Below are 21,220 nucleotides of genomic sequence, written 5' to 3' on the forward strand. Positions count from 1 at the left end.
AGATCGCGCTGTCCTCTTCAAGCTGTCAAATGAAGTGAAATACAATTCGAAGCAGAAACATATGAATGCTATCATTGAATACCCTTGTGAGACCCTATTTATAAATTCGTTTTATGATGTCAGTTTGATGTATTTTATGTATGTAATGTAGTAAGGAACAGTTTCAAGTTTGTTTCACTTTCTTTTTCATATTTGAAATGTTTACCTACTCCAGTTTAACTGGTTTCATATTCTCAGGCTTTTGTGGGAAGATGTGGATGCTGTGTGCTGCACTGCTGGCTCTGACCTCTGTCAACTCTGTCAATGGGGACTCAAAAGCCGTTACAACAACACTGACCACTAAATGGCCCTCTACACCACTCCTGCTGGAAGCCAGGTTAGCTTGAACGACAGAATCATGGATGAAAGCATGTTTAATATATCATTTTATCTTCCCGTTTACTATTAATAAAAATGCCATTATATTTTACAGTGAGTTTCTTGCTGAAGAGAGTCAGGAGAAGTTCTGGAACTTTGTAGATGCTAATCAAAATATTGAGAATGAACATGATGGTAATATTTGATATGAATCCCATCTTTTACTTTTACTTCTTACTCATGCAAAGGCTTGTCAGCCTGTTTGCTTATTTGTTATGAAGCCTTTGAGATCTTATATTTGATATTGAAGTAATATCACATGTGCAAGAGTGCTGTTGTACTGAATATCATATACTAAAATATGCAGTTGTTTGCTATACCAAACGTTAAAGGGTTAGTTCACCCAAAATTGAAAATTCTTACATCAGTCACTCACCCTCATGTCGTTCCCAACCCACCATAACACTTTTTCTGTCAGAACCACTATCGTCAAATACAATTGACAATTAGCATACAGTTTGGATTGGCGGTATGGTTCTGTTCTGGGCAAGAACTCCCTGCGCATCCATGCAGCCTAGCATGGATAAGAGCAGGGAGAGCAGCAATAACCCCCCTTGGGGTAAACAGAACAGAACCAATATGAATGTATTGCAGATATCATTAATTCAAGATTTTAAGTACAACATAATTTGAGAATTTATTCTGATTCAAGGGGAATCAGAATGCCAAATCCTGACTGACGAGAGGAGGAGCTGGGGATGGAGGAGGCGGGTAATTAGCTCCTGAGAAACACGATAGCCGTTGATAATACTGAAGGAGCTTATATTTGTATATAGTGATAGGCGTCGTTTTCCTATAGGTAGACGTGAATCAGCTGATGCGAACTTGACTAACGTGACCTGCCAGAACTGACGCTTCGCTTGATCGTTCATCTTTGAAATGCAAATGAAGATCTTTTTAGTGAAATCTGAGAGATTTCTGTCCCTCCATTGAAAGTCAGTTCACTATAAACTGACGCTTCAAGGCATTCATTAAGATATCATAAAATAAATCCATACGAATTGAACGATTTAATACAAGTCTTCTGAAGCAACACTATCGCTTTAAATGATGAACAGATGTAATTCACGCTTTTATTCACATATAAACATTGTTCAGCAAACTTGTTCAGAAGATTAAACCGCTAAACCCCAAACTATATGAACATTTTGAACTTTCAGAGTTTTGTCAATAGACTTTCAAATGAGGGACAGAAATCTCTCAGATGGATTGACATGAGGGTAAGTAATTGATGACAGATTGCAAATTTTCTTTTGGGGGTTGAACTAACTCTTTAAAATTAATTTATTACAGTTAATAAAAATAGTTCCAGTTGCACCAACATTATTTGTTGCTCTTGAAATGTGGATGGCCAATCAGTTTACATATTTCAGACACGGATCTGGCTTACTATGATCTGATCCTGAAGAGAGCCAGTGCGCTGCTGAGCCCAGTGCAGCTTAACCTGCTGAAATTCGCCTTATCTTTGAGGGCCTACTCATCCACCGTCCATTCCAGCCAGCAGGTGAGTGATGCCTCTTCACAGCGGTTTAATGTAAACTCAAAGTAAATCTGGATAAAACCGGTTTGACTCGACGTGTTATGTGCTGTTTGTCCATGTAGATCGCATCTAATGAGCCTCCTCCGTCTGGCTGTAAAGCGTTCTTCAACGTACATGGACAGACATCTTGCGATACTGAAAGACTTAAAGTCATGCTGGATAATGCCTTAGAACGGTGAGTAACAGCAAGACCTGCTGCAGCCTTCCATCCAACATGACCTACAAAGCTCAAATAAAAATGACTGAAAAAACATTGAATGAATTTACCAATTTCCACCAAAATATTTGAGTTAATCTGGTGGAGTGACTCACAAAATTTATTTTTAAATGGATAATATCTTTGGTATGCTTGAAAATGTTGTTAATTGGGACAGGAAGTAAATAATGCACTTGTAGATTTGTAATGCTAGAATTATTAAGCATAAATTATGTTTAATCTAAATATTTGTACAGATGCTAGCAAAGGAAAGTCTAAATGTTGGACATGCTAAATTCCATCTAAAACTACATAAACATTTTTTGTTAACATTGTATTATAACTATTGTAAATGTGGTTTTCATGTCTTCATGTTAATTGAGAGACTACTGTACATTTAATATTTGTACTTATATAAAGTGATTTACAAGCATACATTTTTTTTCTTATACAAAAAAATGACATGATAGCTAACCTAAACTGTTTAATTTTTTTTTTTTTTTTTTTTTTTTAATTTTTAGGCCAAAACCATACTTTTTCAAAGGTGATCACAAATTCCCCTCAGCCAATCCTGATGCACCGATTGTGATTCTTTATGCTGAGATGGGCACCAAAGAATTCTCCAGATTCCATCAGTTGATGTTGGCCAAAGCCAACAAGGGCCTGATCACTTACGTTTTACGGCACTTTCTCTCTGTAAGAATCAAAACTGTTAATACATTAAATGTAAAATAGGTTAAATCCAAATGCAATGAATGTTGTCTTTTCATTCCATATACTCTATCACCCATGCAGAACCCCAGCAAGAGTAAAGTGCACCTCTCTGGATATGGAGTGGAACTGGCCATCAAAAACCAAGAGTACAAAGCCAAAGATGACACACAAGTTCAGGGTATGAAAGCAGTCTTTATATTGGATATTTGTATAATTTAAAGACAGAAATCCTTTTAATTAGCAAACTCTTTTCTCCACTTTTCACAGCTGGAGCTGATGCGAATGCTACCATAATAGGTGAAAATGATTCTGTGGATGAAGTCCAAGGCTTTCTGTTTGGCAAACTCAAGTAAATTAACTTTTCATAAACCGAACTCTCCATTGACAAAAATGCTTGCTTATGTTTGAGATTAAATAACTATATATCTTGATAGCACACATTGTTGTATTTGTCAGGACCATTTATCCTGAACTTAAGGAACAGCTGAAGGAGCTCCGGAACCATTTGGTTGAGAGCACCAATGAGATGGCACCACTTAAAGTTTGGCAGATGCAGGGTGGGTGTTTCTGAACTGGTGGAACTGCTGGCATCTATGACATTTTCATTTAATGCCTGCTTGTTGGATGATAGTGTTTTTTATTAAAGCGGAAGAGTGTGAACAGTCTCTCTTGCTGTGTTTTTAGCACGTTAACTTAAAGGATTAGTTCACCCCAAAATGAAAATTTCCTTGTAATTTACTCACCCCAATGCCATCCAAGATATCCATGTCTTTCTTTCCTCAGTGGGAGAGAAATTATGTTTTTTGAGGAAAACATTTCTGGATTTTTCTTCTAACAATGGACTTCATTGGTTACCATCGTTTTTAAGTCCAAATCAATGCAGTTTCAAAAGTCTTTGAAGTGTTTAAACGGGCTGTACGCGATCACAGCTGAAGAAGAGGTTGTTATCTAGCGAAACGATAGGTCATTTAAAAAAAAAAAAGTATAATTTATAGACTTTTTACCTTCAATAGTTCGGATTGAGCTGATCAACAAACGGACAGGGAACTACGTCATCACGTTGAAAAGTCACGCGGCAGAAGTACCGCCCCACTGTTTACAATGCGACCGTACGTAGAAGGATAGTTCAAATAGTATTGTTTGCTATTATATATATATACTAATAGTATTCAGTGAATATGAATATGAATAGTATATGAATAACATTCTGATGAATATGAATAGTAGTTCAAATAGTATTGCCGGCGCCGGCATGACCTTTCAACGTGATGACGTAGTTCCCTGTCCGTTTGTTGATCAGCTCTATTCTAACTATTGAAGGTAAAAAGTCTATAAATTATCTTTTTTTTTTTTTTAAATGACCTATCGTTTCGCTAGATAACAACCTCTTCTTCAGCTGTGATCGGCTACAGCCCGTTTAAACACTTCAAAGACTTTTGAAACTGCATTGTTTTGGACTTAAAAACGATGGTAACAAATGAAGTCCACTGTTAGAAGAAAAATCCAGAAATGTTTTCCTCAAAAAACATAATTTCTCTCCCACTGAGGAAAGAAAGACATGGATATCTTGGATGGCATTGGGGTGAGTAAATTATTAGGAAATTTTCATTTTGGGGTGAACTAATCCTTTAAGGTAGCAGAGCCTCTCTTGCCATTGCTTAAATGTATAATTGGCACACTTATAATAATTCCACTACATCAAGGCCTTTCAAACTCAATTATTGTATTACCTGTGACTAAAGGAGCACTCGGGTTGCTCAATACTCACTCTGACGATATGCAAACGGACCGTTTCCACATTCTTAATTAGCTTTGGTTCTGCTGGCTTGTGCGGTTGTCAAACACAACTCCCTCTAGTCCAGAGCTCATTACTGCTCTATCAAGGTAAACTCATCAGAGACTAGTCACATTTAGCAAAACCTCTGAGCCAACACACACACACACACACACACACAGTTGAATGCAATGTTCCCAACAGTACTGTACTGTAAAAGTGCTTTGGCACATCAAATTAATTTTATGTAGAATTAGAGAAATTGGCATACCGTATACAGGTCATGGCTATTTCAAATGAGATCTTGAATATTTCAAGAGCTGAAATGCAAGTTTGAATAACATTAGCTTTTTAACCTCCTCCTCAAGATCTCAGCTTTCAGACTGCCGCCCGTATCCTGGCAGCTCCCTCTGTGGACGCTCTCAATGTCATGAAGGATTTGAGCCAGAACTTCCCTACCAAAGCCAGGTAAAGAACTATCTGTGTATCTATTACAGTCCTAACCAGACATGATGAAGCATCAAAAATTCCTGTGTCCTTTTGTGTTTTTCTTAGTTTGACATTTTGTTTTGAAATATCATCGGTCTGAAATCCTGCTCCACTTAGCTGTGTATTTTTGCTGCGTTCATGTCATGTCGTAATTACCGTACTTACGAGATTACAACACTTGGCATTCTCCTCGGAGCTGTTCATATCCTTAGACTCAGAATTATGTGCTTCTATGCCAAAACCATAGGAAACACTATCAACACCAAAATGAATCTGCAGCAGTCAGGTGGTACAGTAGTCATGTGGTATAAGTCGGAGCTCTCAGTGAATTCCCAGTTTGTAAGTTGTAATTTTTAACAATTATATAAGCTCATGAACCTTTACAAGCCGTAATCTCGTTATTACGGTAATTACGGCATGGCATAAACGCACCTTTAACAATGAATATGTTCTAATTGGCTGAGATTTTGCCACTTTGCACATCATTTAATTTTTAGCAAAAGCAGTAAATTGATGAAACAGTTTTCTAACCAGGTGTGACATAACATGTTTATGTGTGGCGGGAAGTTTATATTTCACTTTAAAAAGCCACTTTTCCGGCCCTTTTTAAATCCTCATTGGCTCTATAGTTGTAAGTGCTTTTCAGTTCATAAATTCTGGCAGCAGACCGCTCAAGTCATTAGAAAGTTTAGCCTACTCCTCCGAGCTGGAAGTTTTGAAAGGAAACGAGACTTAACTGCCTTCCAAGAGGTTTAATTAACACTTTAAGGAGAAAAAAAATGAGCCGTCAGCAGTTATGATGAAAATAATATGCTTTATTTGGCCCAGACAGTGCAGCCACAGATGTTTTTTGTTTTTTGTTTTGGCAAATGCATTTAAAATATGCTGCCCACACTACCACACTAAAATGCTATTTTGTTACAGTGATCTTTGACATCATGGAGGATAAAATGCAGTCATGTTTCGCCCAGAGCAATTAACTGCAGCTCTGACTCAGCGACTCTAAAGAGAGAGTTTTTTTTTTTTTTCTGATTCAAAGCTTTCTGAATGCAGACTTGCATGACGTCAGTGGAAGCGATCTCATCTGTATCTAGTTAAACAGCGTTGATTAAAACCCTCAGCACAGACATTTTTATGCAGATTATGCTAGGCGTGCATTCAAGGTTTGATTATAATGAATCATTTTCAGTGTAAAAGCTCACATTTCTCTCTCCTCTCTCAGGTCCTTAACAAAAACAGTGGTTAATTCAGAGATCCGTAAGGAGATTGAGGAAAATCAAAAGGTGAGGGCTACCTTTGTCCTTGTTCCCCTCAAGTTCTTTTCTCAAAGCTTTTGCTTTAGCAGGTATTCTCATTCACTATGTTTTTCGTCTGCACCGCTGAGATAATGGATTCGAAGAAGCCCAGTCAAGTCTTTGTTTTTGCCTCATAATTCACCAAGAAAAGTCTTTACGATGATTCTCTCTTCCCATATATTAAAACCGGTGTTAAAAAATGTAAGGATGTCAGTTGCAAAGTGTTTTGGTTGTATTGAGGTAATGGAATGGAGACTCATCTCTCTACACCTCTCTGCTAGTTTTCTTCCCGTTCCTCTGTATCGGAACGTGTGTAAATGCTTTTGTTTTGTCATCGAAAAAGGAAATTAATGAAGTAATTGCGCCAAATTCGGTTTATACGTGGCTTCGTTCATTGTTTCGGTCATTTCCTTTCTGTGATTAAAGCCGTTGCTTGCCTCTCGTAATGAGGACGTGTAACGGACCTGCTCCTCATTCCTCACTGTAATTGCACACTGGGAAACATGACGAATAGAGGCTCTTTAAGTTTCTCTAATGAGCTCCCTCGCCCTAATGCATGTGCCTTTAGTGAATAACAAACATGAGTGCCACGGATAAAAGCATGAATATATAGAGTGGAAATGGCCTGAGGCTCAAAAGAGTCTGTTTGAATTATAGATCATATTGAGCATCTCTTTCAACTTCTGTTCTGCTCTATGAAGTGACAGAAACATATGTTTCATCCAGGGATTTCCAACCCACAGGGCTTGGTAGGTTATATTAGAGCTAATTATGAGTGTGTCATACCTAATGTCCCATGTTCTCATGTCTCTTCTAGTATTTTAAGGGAACGTTAGGTCTCCAGCCAGGAGACTCTGCTCTGTTCATAAATGGACTCCATATTGACCTGGATGTGCAGGATATTTTCAGGTAAGAAAATGTTTATTTTTTATTTTTTATAAAGTAGTTTATGTATTTTATTTATTAGTGGATATGTAACAACTCCATTTATAAAATATTGTATATTTAACAGAATTATATTATAATATATTATAATATAATATAATATAATATAATATTATATTATATTATATTATATTATATTATATTATAAACTCTCAACAATAAAGTATTATATTATTTTAGTATATATAATTATGACCGCCGCTAGCATAGCTAGCGAAAGCGGTCATATAGGGATTGTCAAAGTTTTTTTTTCTTTTTTTTTTTTCGTCATCTACTGAACGATACCAGGGACACCGAAACACCGGGGAACATGAAATTTGGTGGGCATGTAGCCCCACTAGACTTTTACGGAAAAATTTCGTTTGGTCCCCGGGGGCCACTCCCCCCCCCCCCGCGCTGGGCCCCCCCAAACCCAAAAAATTCAGTTTTTCCTAAATAACTACCTGAACCGTGACACAGAGGATGAAGAAATATTTATGGTATGTTGGTCTTAAGGGCCCACATCAACCTAGCCCATAATCACTCATTTGTGATTTGCGCCTCTCCCATAAAAAATAAAAATGCAATATTATTCTGCTTTAATCGCCCCTATCTTCAGTTGAGATGTTCAGAACTGCACCATATTTCATGTGTATGATTAACTTGACATCCTCGGGGGGTATGCTAAGTTTCGTAGAATTTCATCCATGGGGGGGGGGTATAAAATAAATTCATTTATGTGCACATTTAGTGACTGTACACTCATCGGCCTGTAGATGGTGCTGTTGAGCGAAGGGTTGCTGGTTTAGGATGATACTGTCACTAAGGTTGCCAACTGTCCCGAATTAGGCGGGACGTCCCGTATTTTGGGCCTAATTTATTTGTCCCGTGCGTGACCTCCCGTGTCCCGTTTTTTGACAAGCTGATAAACCACTGACTGATACAACAGCAACAGCAACAGCAGCAGTGCTGACCACGACACTTGAGAATGATCACCGACACCTGTCATCATCCAATCACAGCTTTTTTTAATCACTGTTTTGAGACAAATCATTGTTTGATTTGCGAACATCCTCTGCCGTCTGGTCGCTTCCGCTTCAAGCCGGACTCGTCTCGCGTTAACGGTAATTTCCTTTCACTGTCCACGTTTTGATTTCGGCTAATCAATTTTGGCGAATGCAAACAACGTGATTATTGTTCATGAGTCTAACATCCAGCCACGCAAGAAAACATGTAATCTACCTGAGGGAATAATATGCTCAAAAAACATTTCTGATTATTATTAATGTTTTAAAGCTTTTAGAAAGTACATAGAAAGCTTTTGTAACATTATCTTAACTGTCACTTTTGATTAATGTAATGCATCCTTGCTGAATAAAAGTAGGCAATTACTTTCTTTATTTTTTTTCCCCAAAAAATAATCTTACTAACCCCAAACTTTTGAACTGTAAGCCTAGTGTATAATGTTAAAAAAGCTTTCTATTTTAGATAAATGCTGTTATTTTGAACTATGGTTTGTTTGTAATGTGACTTTTTTCATGTATGACATTAAAAATATTTTTAGAATTAAATACATAAATAGGTTAAGCAATACAAATGTGTTTATGTCTGATAACCTTTTAAACACAAACTTAACTGCAGACACTGAAATGACGTACACTGTGTGATACAGTACAAATATTTTGAATGTCCCTCATTTTCCTATAAATAACCACGATTGTCCCGCATTTTCCTTTTCTGAAGTTGGCAACCCTAACTGTCACACACACACACATGCAGGAATACAAACAAACGCAAGCATGCACACACACTGACATCCACACGCACAGACACACACCCATACACACACATACAAATCCACATGCACAGACACACACACACACAAACACACACGCGCGCACACACATGTATGCACGCATACATACACGCACAGACACACACACATACACACAGACAGACATGCACATACTACTACATTTTTTAGGTATATACATAAACATGCAATACAGCCAAATTGCTCCACGTCACTTATTTTTGTGGAAAGCCAGTGCAGGCCTGAGCGGTGGTCATATTTTGTACCGCCATGCGGTACATCTAGTTGGCTAAAGACTAAACATATTTGTTTTAATTGATAATAAATATTTAACAAAAATAAGAAAAACAATAATAATATTTGACTATAATATCATACACTAAGGCTCAACAGTTTGGTGTCTGTAAAAATGTATTGTAAATTACATTTATTTGATCAAAATACAGTATTGTGAAATACTATTACAATTAAAAATAACTGTTTCCTATTTGAAAATATTTTCATTGGCATTCAAATGTAATTACTTATGTGAAGGTAATTATTTTTATATATATATAAACAAATTTTTATTTATTCTTTCTGACATGCTATATTTCAAATTGAAATCTTCTGTAACATTATAAATGTCTTTACTGTGACTTTTTATACATGTAATTCATCCTTGCTAAATAAATGCATTAATTTCTTAAAAAAACAACAACAACTTTACCATAAAGTGAGGTGTGTGTTTGTTGATGTTTATCATGTGTTTTTGTAGCATTTTTGACGTGTTGAGGAATGAGGCCAGGGTCATGGAGGGTCTACGTAGTCTGCTCATTGACACACCCTACATCCACGACATCCTCAAACTCAACGTCCAGCCCTCAGACTCTGACTATGCCGTGGACATCCGCAGCCCTGCTGTTAACGTGAGCCATGGTTTTTTTACGCAAACCTGTTTTCAGAGAGAGATAAAAGAGAATAATCCCACTTTCTCTCTTTCTCCAGTGGATTAATAACCTGGAGACAGATGGCAAGTATGCGTCCTGGCCCTCTAATGTGCAGGAGCTACTGCGGCCCACCTTTCCTGGAGTCATTCGACAGATCCGCAAGAATTTCCATAATCTGGTGAGTATCGCAGGTGCTGTGTAAACATCGCTTTGTGTCACAATTTTCTTCAGACATTAACAGTTCACAGTGTAAACCCCACATAGACCTGATTTCTGCAAATCATTTTACAGCGTGTGCTTGTGTCGTTCTGACAGGTGATGATTCTGGATCCGACCCATGAGAACACGGCCGAGCTGATCAGCGTGGCTGAGATGTTTTACAGCAACAACATCCCACTCAGGTCAGTCTCAAAGTAGGCCGAACATTATGACAAGAACATGATTCATTTTTCAGTTGTGAATTAATGTCAGAGCTTTGGCACAGTGGTAATTCACATGCTCACAATGCATAGGAGCCATGGTACTCCCTCAGTCATTATCTCTAATATAACATACATCCAGGTCAAATCTGGGGCCTCATTTATAAACGTTGCATAGGCACAAAAGAAGGCGTACGCCGCTCTACGCAATAATTGGTATTTATAAAAAGCAAACTTGACGGGAAAATGTGCGGTCCTTCACGCAAACTCCGACCCAGGCGTACGCACAAAAACGGGTGAAATGAGAAATGGCGACACCGTCGGCAGATGGAAAAAACACATGAAAGTGTGTGAAATTGTAGACCGTTGTGTAAAAGAAATGGCAATACTGCCTCTCATAAATAACATGAAGACCTCACAAAGCAAGTCTTACAATTAACAGCCTACACGAACACCCGTTTGATCGATCTGCAGTGTAAAACAAACAAAATCAAACGAAGATTACAACAGAAATGCAAATTAACACATATTTGCAAAAAGAAAAGGGAAATATGTTCTGCAATAATATTGGCATGTTATGCAATTCATCCTCATAACACATCTGTAGCTTGTCAGATGCAATCAAATGGATGGTAATAAAATGCCATGATGCCATCACAATGCGTAATGACGCACAATGGCTGATCTTGCGCTCTTAGAAGATGTTTCTTGGATTTCCTGTCTGTGTTTGCCATGATTTCGCAATCGATGAATATTAACTTGTGGGCGTTTCACGGACTATTTATGGGCAACTATGGGCGTGACATGAAGCCGCAAAAGCTGCGCTACATTTAGAATTGATTGTGATTTATTAAGGGAAAACTGCGTAGGATGTGCGTGCGCACGGTTTTATAAATCCGAATATTTCTGTGCGTACGCACGTCCTATGTTTCATCCGTACGCCTCTTCTGACGCAAATCCTACGCAAAGTTTTATAAATGAGGCCCCTGGTCATTTTCCGATATCATTCTCCCCCCTCCATTGAACTATTTTTCTGTGGCTCTTAATATATAAAATATGACATAAAAGCCCCCTTTTTTTTTTTTTTTTTTTTTTTTCACTTAATGGGATAGTTCACCCAAAAATTTTTATTAGCCCATTATTTACTCACCCTCAAGTCATCCTAGGTGTATATGACATGAATGGCCCGTAATGACAATTTTTAAAGAAAAATGTCGGAGGAGCTTGAGTTTGTTGCCCAGCCCTGTTTGTTTGAACCGTGAGAGGCGTCAAAGCTTACGCTACTCCTACATCCTACGCCATTTTTTAATATAACTCCAATTGTATTCGTCTGAAAGATGAATGTCATATACACCTAGGATGACTTAAGGGTGAGAAAATCATGGGCTAATTTTCATTTTTGGGTGAACTATCCCTTTAATCACCTGAAGTTTTTTTATTCTTTTTTTCTATATATAAACTCTCTCATTATAGGCTTAAAGTGGTTCAACTCTGTAACATGTCAGTGGAGTTGTAGTGTTTCTCTGGTAATTTCTCTGTTTCTGTCTGCAGGATTGGAGTGGTTTTTGTGGTGAATGATTCTGATGATGTTGATGGGATGCAGGATGCTGGTGTTGCACTACTTCGAGCTTTCAACTATATCGCTGATGATGTAGACAGCCAAATGGCCTTTGACGCTATCATATCTGTAAGTCAACATCATCACCAGTGCTTCATACAACAACAATTTAGTGTAGACAGATAAGAGTTTTCCATACTTTGTATGTTTATGACTATTTTAGGATTGACATCGTCATATAACTACAGTTTATACAGATTACAGTTTTATATGGTTGTTATGGAGATTATTCCCATAAAATTGCATCTAAGGCCCCCTTTTTTTAAAATAAGTCTTAAGTCTTTAAGTCTTTCATAATAAGTATTATACAAGCGGTCAGTCTGTGGATACGACAAGAGCGCACAAGTGGTTTTTTCTTAATATCCAGTTGTCCTGTTGTTAAGTTTACTATTTGACACAAGATAAGGCTATTTATGATTCTCTGCTTATTTAAAAATTTTACCTTCATATAAATCTGTATTTTATTTAGACGCGTTCCTACTTTAAATAACAGCCGCTGAAAAGCCGTCTGAAAAGTATTGCAGTTTGAATTTTAGTACACTTAAGTGCAGCGCTGTCCAACCTCAAAAATGTTCTTTCCTTTTCCTTTAATCCTCCCCTATCGGGCTTATGCTACTCTGAACAATGCCTGAACTTTGTATATTGAGCTCTTCTTGCGTTGTTTTTGACTCTTCACAATGACTCGCTTAATTTATTCCTAAATTGTAAGTTTCTTTGGACAAAAGCGTCTGCTAAATGACTAAATGTAAATGTATTGCTAGTCAGAAGTAGTGGGATATTGGGGGGAGGGACATTCTCATTCTAGAGAGCATTTTATTGGACAAAATTAGTGAGTGTAGGATGAGTCCTCAGAATCTGTGGTCTGTTTTTCCAAAAGAGTATACTTTTTTAAAGTATATCGGCTTCAAGTGAATATTGTCTTTGTTTAGGAACACACTGGCATGTATATCTAACAGATGTGGACTAAAAACAAACTTTTTTTTTTTTTTAATGAACAGTACAGTAGAATGACTGTCTTGTAGGGATGTGTTGTGATTATCTTCTGTCTTTCAGATATTGAGCAAAGTTCCCAGTGGAGGCAAACTGAAGGTTGAGCATGTAGTGGGTGTATTGGAGAAGAGATATCCCTATGTAGAGATCAGCAGCATCCTGGGACCTGACTCTGCCTACGACAACAACAGAAAAGTGAGGGATTTTGTTTTTCTAGTGTGTGTGCTTTGAATATTTCAGCAGTATCCCATCTCAGATGTCATAGTCATGCCAAAAGAGACCGAATGTTTGGTCAACTGTAGAGATTCTGTGACTGTCAGCCAGAGGTGTTTCCTGTGCTAATAGCTCTTTGTGTCTGTCTACCAGTAACTATAACCCTTATTGAGGTAATATCTTCTATGTCTCCACAGGAGGGAAAGGCATATTATGAACAGACTGGTGTTGGCCCGCTGCCCGTGGTGTTGTATAATGGAATGCCTTTACAACGTGAGCAGTTAGACCCCGATGAACTGGAGACAGTCGTCATGCACAAGATCCTGGAGACCACCAGCTTTTTTCAGCGCACTGTCTATCTGGTGAGAATTGAATGTCTGTCACCCAAAGTCTCTGTGGTGTCCTTTTTAGGGAACATTACTTTAAAAAGTACCACATTATATTATTGCACTGTTCCTAAAAAATAGCTGAAACCCATCGTCACTTGGCAAGAGCTCGCTCTATCTATCTATCTATCTATCTATCTATCTATCTATCTATCTATCTATCTATCTATCTATCTATCTATCTATCTATCTATCTATCTATCTATCTATCTATCTATCTATCTATCTATCTATCTATCTATCTATCTATCTATCTATCTATCTATCTATCTCTATCTATCTATCTATCTATCGAGAGAGAGAGCGTTTATTTATTAATGCATATGTTTTTGCATTATCTGAAGTACAGTTTACGCTTATTTATTATCAGTGTCATCTTTTAAAATGCTTTCATAATCTTTTCAGGGTGAGCTGAACAGTGACCATGATGTGGTGGATTTTATCATGAATCAGCCCAACGTTGTCCCACGAATCAATTCCAGAATCCTGAGCACCAGCAGGAATTATCTGGACCTTTCTGCCACCAGTGAGTACTTGTCTGACTGTGTTCATAACAAAATTGTGTTTTCTCAGTGTTTTGCTGCTCTGCCGTTATTTTCTGTTGAATCATATGTTTTTAGTTTTTCCTGTAAACGAGCTAGTTTGAGATATACAATACGTATGCTCTCACAGGTTTTCGGGAATGAATATCTGCCTCATTGGGAATTCTGTGCTAAATGTCTTGTTTGTTCTTGAAAGCCCATTTATTTACAAAGACGTACAAATGAGACTGCGGCAATGATATTCATAGACTACTTTGTTTTTGCGAGGAATATGAAACTGAATTTTAATAGCTTTTGAATAGTATATTTGCAGTCTTGCAGGAAGCTGAGAAAGACTCATTTCAATCTGAACTCAAATAGCACTGAATGTTCAGAAATAGCTGCATTCAAAATGACTTTGGTTGGATTCAATTAGGAATGCGAATGTACCTCTAACTGAGAACAAAGCACAACCTTATTTTCATTTTCTCCCCAAGTGTTTGGCATATCCTGACTTCCAAAAAAAAAACCAAGTCTTTTCTTTTCCAGACAATCATTTTATCGACGAATACGCACGTTTCCTCTTTCTGGACACCAAAGACAAGAACGCAGCGGTGGCCAACAGCATGAACTACATGACAAAGAAAGGTGAGGGGGTTGTTGCTATTGATCTGAGAAATGCTATTCCTCCAACCTGCTGCTGATCTCTGGCCTATATAAACATGAACAATGGAGGGTTTCTCTATGGGGCCTTCCTGGCTTGTTTTGTCCATCTTACATTAATTGCCTGGTGAACACTGAGGTTTTGCCGTCTGAGACAAATTTCTGAATTCATCAAAGATTTTTGTCTTAAGAGAAATTGGCAGTCCCGGTTAAAAAAGTGTGACATGCTCACTGATAAATAGTAATTGATACTAACTTGTTTTCTATATGATATGCAACAAATATCTCATTATTTAGTGTTCCCTTTGCGTTATGATAGTCTTTTAGTTCATTTCTGATAATGAGCAGTCACATGCAAATGAAGATGACGGACTCAAATCAAGCAGTCAACACTGTATATTATGACCAAAGTCTTGACTGATGTGTATTTGACGCTGACTGACATACAGTAAAAGACTGTTAATGGCATACAATCTGCTTTGGCTTTTAACCAGATTATTTTAACCTCATTGTATAATCTGACAGGCAACACTTGTGAAGAACAGAATAAATTGTAGTGAACACCTGGCTTTAGACACCTCAAAACTGTCTAAATATATCTGTGTGTTTTTATTTGCTTCTTCATTTCTTTTTTCTTGAATGCTGTTTTCAGGGATGTCAACCAGGGATGCTTCTGGTAATTGCATTGAGCTGTTATAGTCACTTAACTGACAGCCCGCTTCTCATAGATCTCATCTAAACATGTAGTGCTGGAGTGCAAATATTGTTAGAAAACGCCTACATTACCTTCATTAACATAACGCTCTCTGTTGCTTGAAGGAATATTCCGGCTTATTTAAAACTTAATGTCTGTGTACCACATCTGTGGCATGCTGTCGATTACCACGGGAAATAATTTTGACTCGGTTTGTCTCAGTTTGTGTACACACAAATGGGAAATACATTCACGGGAATACAATTACAGTAGAAGGCAGCCTAGCAGGCCAGTGTGCAACATCTTTGAAAAAACATCTAAATATTTAAAATATCTATTTTACTACAATGTTGTTTTGACGGTATAAACATGACAGTAGGACGCAGTGGAAGTCTGGCAGTGGTGCTAGCTAGACTTCCATTTTAAGTGCATTCCTGTAAATACATTTATTTTTCCTCTAAATTATTGACAGCATGCCACTGATGTAAATGTCCCAGAATATTCCTTTTTAAGTGTGTCTGCAAGTTTTCAGATTACCATCTTATTTTTGTTGTGGTTGTTTTCTTTTAACCAAGTGAAGAAGTTTTCTGAAGCTTGCTATTGATTTACGCACAGCTGTGCATTTGTCATCTGTCCGAACTGTCACTGTGTGATGGATGAAAGAGAATCTCTTTCTATCCTGTGGTCCCCTGTAATACCTTTCTTTTACAAACATTTACAGGTTTATATCTAGGTTGAAATTGCCTGTCTGTCTTTGTGTGCCTCTTGGGCACTTCAGATACACCTTTTGGATTGTTAAAACCTAAGACAAGCGAGACAATCCTTTCAGTTTCTCACATCATTTTCACTCACCTTTTTAGATTGCATGAGGAAACGGCATGTATCGCCTATGTAAGTTCCTTTAGCCCATGTGTCTGTTCTTCACTGACTTGCAGATGATGGCATCATCCGTCCAGTGACTTTCTGGGTAGTAGGAGACTTTGACAAGCCCTCGGGACGACAGCTGCTGTATGATGCTATACGCCACATGGTAGGCCATTGTCACTGAGTTCCGTCAATGTTAGCTGTAAAAGATAATACCTCATACACAGTGATTACAGGATTGAACTTTTTGTCACAGCTGCCACTGTCTGAAGAACTGGGACATTTACTGGCAATTCCATTGTCTTGTTACTACTCTTGTTTTTAAATCTAATCTAAATATGTTGTTTTTACACAATGTGGCATTAAATCTCAATAAGGTGTTTGTATATCAGTATTTATGTAATTACTAAAATAAGCTATAATTTATTTGAATATCATTTAAAATATATTTAGAGGTACATTTCAGCACAAATATTTGTATTTATTTAACTTTCCATTTTATTTTATTTTTTTATTCATGCTGCATCCACATTGTTAGGAATATTTTTCTCTTGGCATTTGGTGAATGTTCATTTTGGACATGCATATGTAGACTCAATGATTGACATATTTTGCTGGATAATATTTATTTGTTTTTTTATATTTCTGTTTAGCTCTATTTTGTTTCTAATACAGTTTTAATGATCATTCTCAGTAATTTTAGTAATTTATTTCAGTTAATTGCCATGGCAACATTTTTTCTTAATTATTTTCATCTTATTTATATTTTGTTTTGTTTCAGCTTTATTTCAGTTAAAACCAAAACTATCATTAGTTTTAGTTATCAGTAACACCACTGGATATTTTAATTTAGCATGCTATTTATATGGGTTTATATAACAGCTCCAATTATATTTATATAACAACTCTGATTTTTAAATCACGGAGTGGAAAAAGAAACGTTCTGAACTAATCAAAATTTGTTTTTTGTTTTTTAATTTAGAAAACCAGTAATAATGTACGATTAGGAGTGATCAATAATCCCAGCGAGGACCCGTCTAATGAGAAGAGCCTGATTGCTCGAGCTATATGGTCAGCTATGCAGACCCAAACCTCCAACAACGCCAAAAACTTCATCACCAAAATGGCTAAAGAAGAGACGGCACAGGCTCTTTATGGTGGGAGTGACATTGCGGAGTTTGCTGTTGGGGTAAAATAAGCTCTCCTGGAATTCATTTACAGTTGTGATGGATTATGTGCTCTGGGTTATTTCACTGTTGCTGCTGTAAATGTCACTTTTAAACTGCAGAATTTAATATAGAACAAATTTAACCAGATCCCTCTGCTTTTTTCTGCACTACAGGGCATGGATGTTCCTCTGTTTAAGAGTGCATATGAGTCCTCTAATGTGAACTTCCTATTGGCTCACTCTGCCTATTGCCAGGATGTCCTCAAACTGAAGAAGGGCCAGAGGGCTGTGATCAGTAATGGAAGAGTAAGTTAGACATTCGGCCAACTGAGTGTATAGCAATACTTCTGTTCTGATACTGTGAAAGCTCTTCTTACTTTGCTTCCTGTTTTTTCTCTGCAGATCATTGGTCCATTGGAAGAAGGGGAGGTCTTTAACCAGGATGATTTTTTGCTTCTAGAGAGCATTATCCTAAAGACATCAGGAGAGCGCATCAAGGGCAAAATTCAACAGCTGGGCATGGTAGAGGACAGGTATGCTAGACCAATCCAGTGCTAAACAAGTTACATATACTTTTGTTGATGTATTCAAATGATTGCCGTTTGCATAGAGCTCCAGACCTCTTTCAGTGCAGGACTGTGGAAGGATTACGATTACACATTACTAACACATGTACTTTCTGCAGTAATTACTTCCTCTTAATGAAGTGTGTCGGTCTGCCTTGAAGACGGAGACGTAATAAACGTTGCGTTTTATGTGTATTTACTGGAAGAGCAGACTGAGACAGTGACACCGTGTTCATTATCCTCTCAGTAAACTTTTAGAGGGCTGATTATTGAAGTGTTGGCTATAATAGAGTTAGTCAGTCATTGTCTTTATCAGCGCTTGAATCTGGCATTAGGCCTCTGTGAGAGAGAGGAACAAACTTTGCCTTTTGCTCAGCTTTGGTTAGCCATGGTGCTTCTGTGGGCAATACTGGTTCAAATCTGGTTGATTATCCTCTCTGTTATATGTGTCAATAAAAGTGATTTATCAAAAATAAATGGCAAGAAATTACACTACAAATAATCAAGAAACACAGATTCAAACACTTGAATTCTTTTTCACTCCACTGAGTAGGGTTGTATTTTGTTCTTTCTGATTTGAGATCTGTCAATATTAGCCAGAAAAATACACAGTCAATAAAATTAACATTTTGCCACCGCTGCCAATGTCTTGTACATTTTAAGCCCATTTCCAATTTAATTTTGTTAAATCCTTAAATTGTTTGTGAATCTAATCTGAATATACAGTATATTTACTGAATGCAGCATTAAATCTTAATACAAAATTGATATATTAATATTTATATAAAATTAATGTAATTATTAAAATGCTATCATTTATTTAAATGTAATTTAAAAGATTAATTTTTGTATGCACATTTGTTTTGTTTTTCTCGTGGTGATGTTAATTTTGGACATGAATATATAGACTCAAGGATTGACATGCTTTGAAGGATATTTCGAACAACTCCAACCTTTAAATGTGTGACAGAGGGAATTAACAAGCCTGAACTCATCATAATTTGATGTCTTTTGTTTAGTTTAGAAAACCATTAATAACATATGATTCAGAGTGATCAATCCAAGCGATTTGTTCTCAAACACCAGCACAAATACTTATGCTTTATACTTCCTGATTTTGCATCCTTCTCCTCCACAGTGTTTTATTTGTTCCAAATTAATCAAATTGCATCAAAATCCGAATATTAAAGAATATTAATCGAATCAGAGAATGTACTCACACCTCTACTCAGTGGGGTGAAAAGGTTGTGATCAATTCTGTGCCAATAAAATGATTGTTGTTACTCAGGTATCTAGCTATGTACATTAACAAAAAAGAACTAACTTGCTCAGCAAGATTTTTTTTTACAATCGAATTGTGTTCTGACATTTCTGATTGCGACGACACATTTGCATTCATTCTTGCGTAGAGTAGATTTTGGGCCTTACTCAATCTGTTTGTTTTGTATGTTTCGTTGTGATTTAGAGCTAGTGATCTGGTGATGAAGGTGGACTCCCTGCTGTCCTCCCAGCCTAAAGGTGAGGCAAGGATCGAGCACACTTTTGCAGAAGACAGATACAGGTGCGTCACTTTTCCTCATACCAGGACTATCTTTAAATCTTCAGAATTAATTTGTCAACTTTTTCCTTTTTACAGTGCTGTGAAGATTAGACCAAAGGAAGAGGAAGTGTACTTCGATGTTGTAGCTGTTTTGGATCCAGTGACCAGAGATGCTCAGAAACTGGCACCCCTCCTCCTGGTGAGGACATGGGCACACCTTCACTTAAAAGGATAGTTTACCCAAAATTAAAGTTCTGTCATCAATTATTCACTCTCATGTTGTTCCAAATCCATAAGACTTTCATTCATCTTCAGAACTTAAATCAAGATATTTTTAATGAAATCTCTATGAAAAGTCTATTCACCCAAAACTCGGTTTAAAACATTCATAAAGAGATCAGAAAATAATCGAGCGCTTTAATCCTAGTCTTCTGAAGCGTTTTTTTATTTTTATTTTTTTTATTTAAGCGTTTATTTAGATATAAACATTGATCAGAGAACATACATAGAACACTAATATGGATTGATTCATATGGATTTCTTTAGCAACATTTTCATGAACGTTTTGAAGCATCAGAGTTTTGGGTGAATAGACTAAATGGAAGGACAGAAATCTCTCCGATTTTATTAATAATATCTTTTTTTGTGTTTCGTGTCTTATGACTTTGGAAAAACAGGAGAGAGTGTAAGGGGTTTTACAGTCAAAGACCCAGAACCAGATATGATGAATGATGACCCGGAGTCAGAATTATAATAAATTAAAGAAAAGATTTACTGAAGATAGTTTGCAGTTTCATCTGCAGAAGTCAGCTTCAAGACTCACACAGGAGTTCGAAGGCCGCCCCGCTTACAGTTAAGATCACAGCAGGTACCCTTCACCAAGGTTTAAGCTACGTCCTTGATTCAGGTTGCAGTGTCCGATTGGCTAAGAAATAGATAAACATAGTAATTTTTCACACATATACAGATAGACTGAAGCAGATCTCCATAGATTATGCATCTGACACTCGGACCCTGAAGTTAGGCACGTCGTGACCTTCCTGTTCGCAGATTTGGGTTGCTGGGAGCCAGCATGTCCCGAAACAACAACTCCGTAAATCTCCAATAATGCCAGTGGTTCCTTAACCTGTAACCAAGAAGACTAACACACACACCGACACACAGCTTTTCCAAGATTGGATTTGGCCAGGCTCTTAACTATAAACAGGAGAGTCCTCTCAAAACATCAAGATAATACGTTCTTTCTCTCAAGGAGAGCTACACTTTAGTCTAACTGGAAAGTAAGGCTTTAACAAAGAAATGGTCCCTTAAACTATTGGCTTCAATGACCCCTATATGTTTTAACACGTTGAAGACCTTTCTCAAACACAAAACAAGTCCCTATTTCATTTCTCGAAGCCAGGCTAAATAAGCAAGCGCTGTTACTGCATTCAGATATCAAATACTGACATTAAAGAATACATGAAAAGAACATTTCAGTAATCACA

The 21,220-nt window shown here is 37.2% G+C and overlaps 1 protein-coding gene across 5 annotated transcripts in view; it reads left to right on the forward strand.

The window, feature by feature from the left end:
• uggt1 (UDP-glucose glycoprotein glucosyltransferase 1) overlaps positions 1-21,220 on the forward strand; it is a 34,169-nt gene that overhangs the window by 618 nt on the left and 12,331 nt on the right. For 3 of the 5 annotated variants that reach the window (XM_084412169.1, XM_084412165.1, XM_084412166.1), the window contains exons 2-26: positions 238-376; positions 473-552; positions 1,791-1,921; positions 2,020-2,132; positions 2,675-2,849; positions 2,949-3,045; positions 3,135-3,216; positions 3,324-3,424; positions 5,010-5,109; positions 6,353-6,413; positions 7,243-7,334; positions 9,920-10,070; positions 10,150-10,269; positions 10,407-10,492; positions 12,062-12,197; positions 13,182-13,313; positions 13,529-13,693; positions 14,123-14,243; positions 14,788-14,886; positions 16,531-16,625; positions 17,442-17,648; positions 17,802-17,933; positions 18,030-18,160; positions 19,659-19,754; positions 19,830-19,932. In XM_084412169.1, coding sequence (XP_084268295.1) covers positions 238-376; positions 473-552; positions 1,791-1,921; positions 2,020-2,132; positions 2,675-2,849; positions 2,949-3,045; positions 3,135-3,216; positions 3,324-3,424; positions 5,010-5,109; positions 6,353-6,413; positions 7,243-7,334; positions 9,920-10,070; positions 10,150-10,269; positions 10,407-10,492; positions 12,062-12,197; positions 13,182-13,313; positions 13,529-13,693; positions 14,123-14,243; positions 14,788-14,886; positions 16,531-16,625; positions 17,442-17,648; positions 17,802-17,933; positions 18,030-18,160; positions 19,659-19,754; positions 19,830-19,932 — 2,945 coding nt within the window. Of the gene's footprint in view, positions 1-38; positions 87-119; positions 139-237; positions 377-472; positions 553-1,790; positions 1,922-2,019; positions 2,133-2,674; positions 2,850-2,948; positions 3,046-3,134; positions 3,217-3,323; positions 3,425-5,009; positions 5,110-6,352; positions 6,414-7,242; positions 7,335-9,919; positions 10,071-10,149; positions 10,270-10,406; positions 10,493-12,061; positions 12,198-13,181; positions 13,314-13,528; positions 13,694-14,122; positions 14,244-14,787; positions 14,887-16,530; positions 16,626-17,441; positions 17,649-17,801; positions 17,934-18,029; positions 18,161-19,658; positions 19,755-19,829; positions 19,933-21,220 lie in introns of those variants that run through there. The other 2 variants (XM_084412167.1, XM_084412168.1) reach the window with 2 other exon arrangements.

Source organism: Rutilus rutilus, assembly GCF_951802725.1.
Source record: "Rutilus rutilus genome assembly, chromosome: 6".
NCBI classification, from domain to species: Eukaryota; Metazoa; Chordata; class Actinopteri; order Cypriniformes; family Leuciscidae; genus Rutilus; species Rutilus rutilus.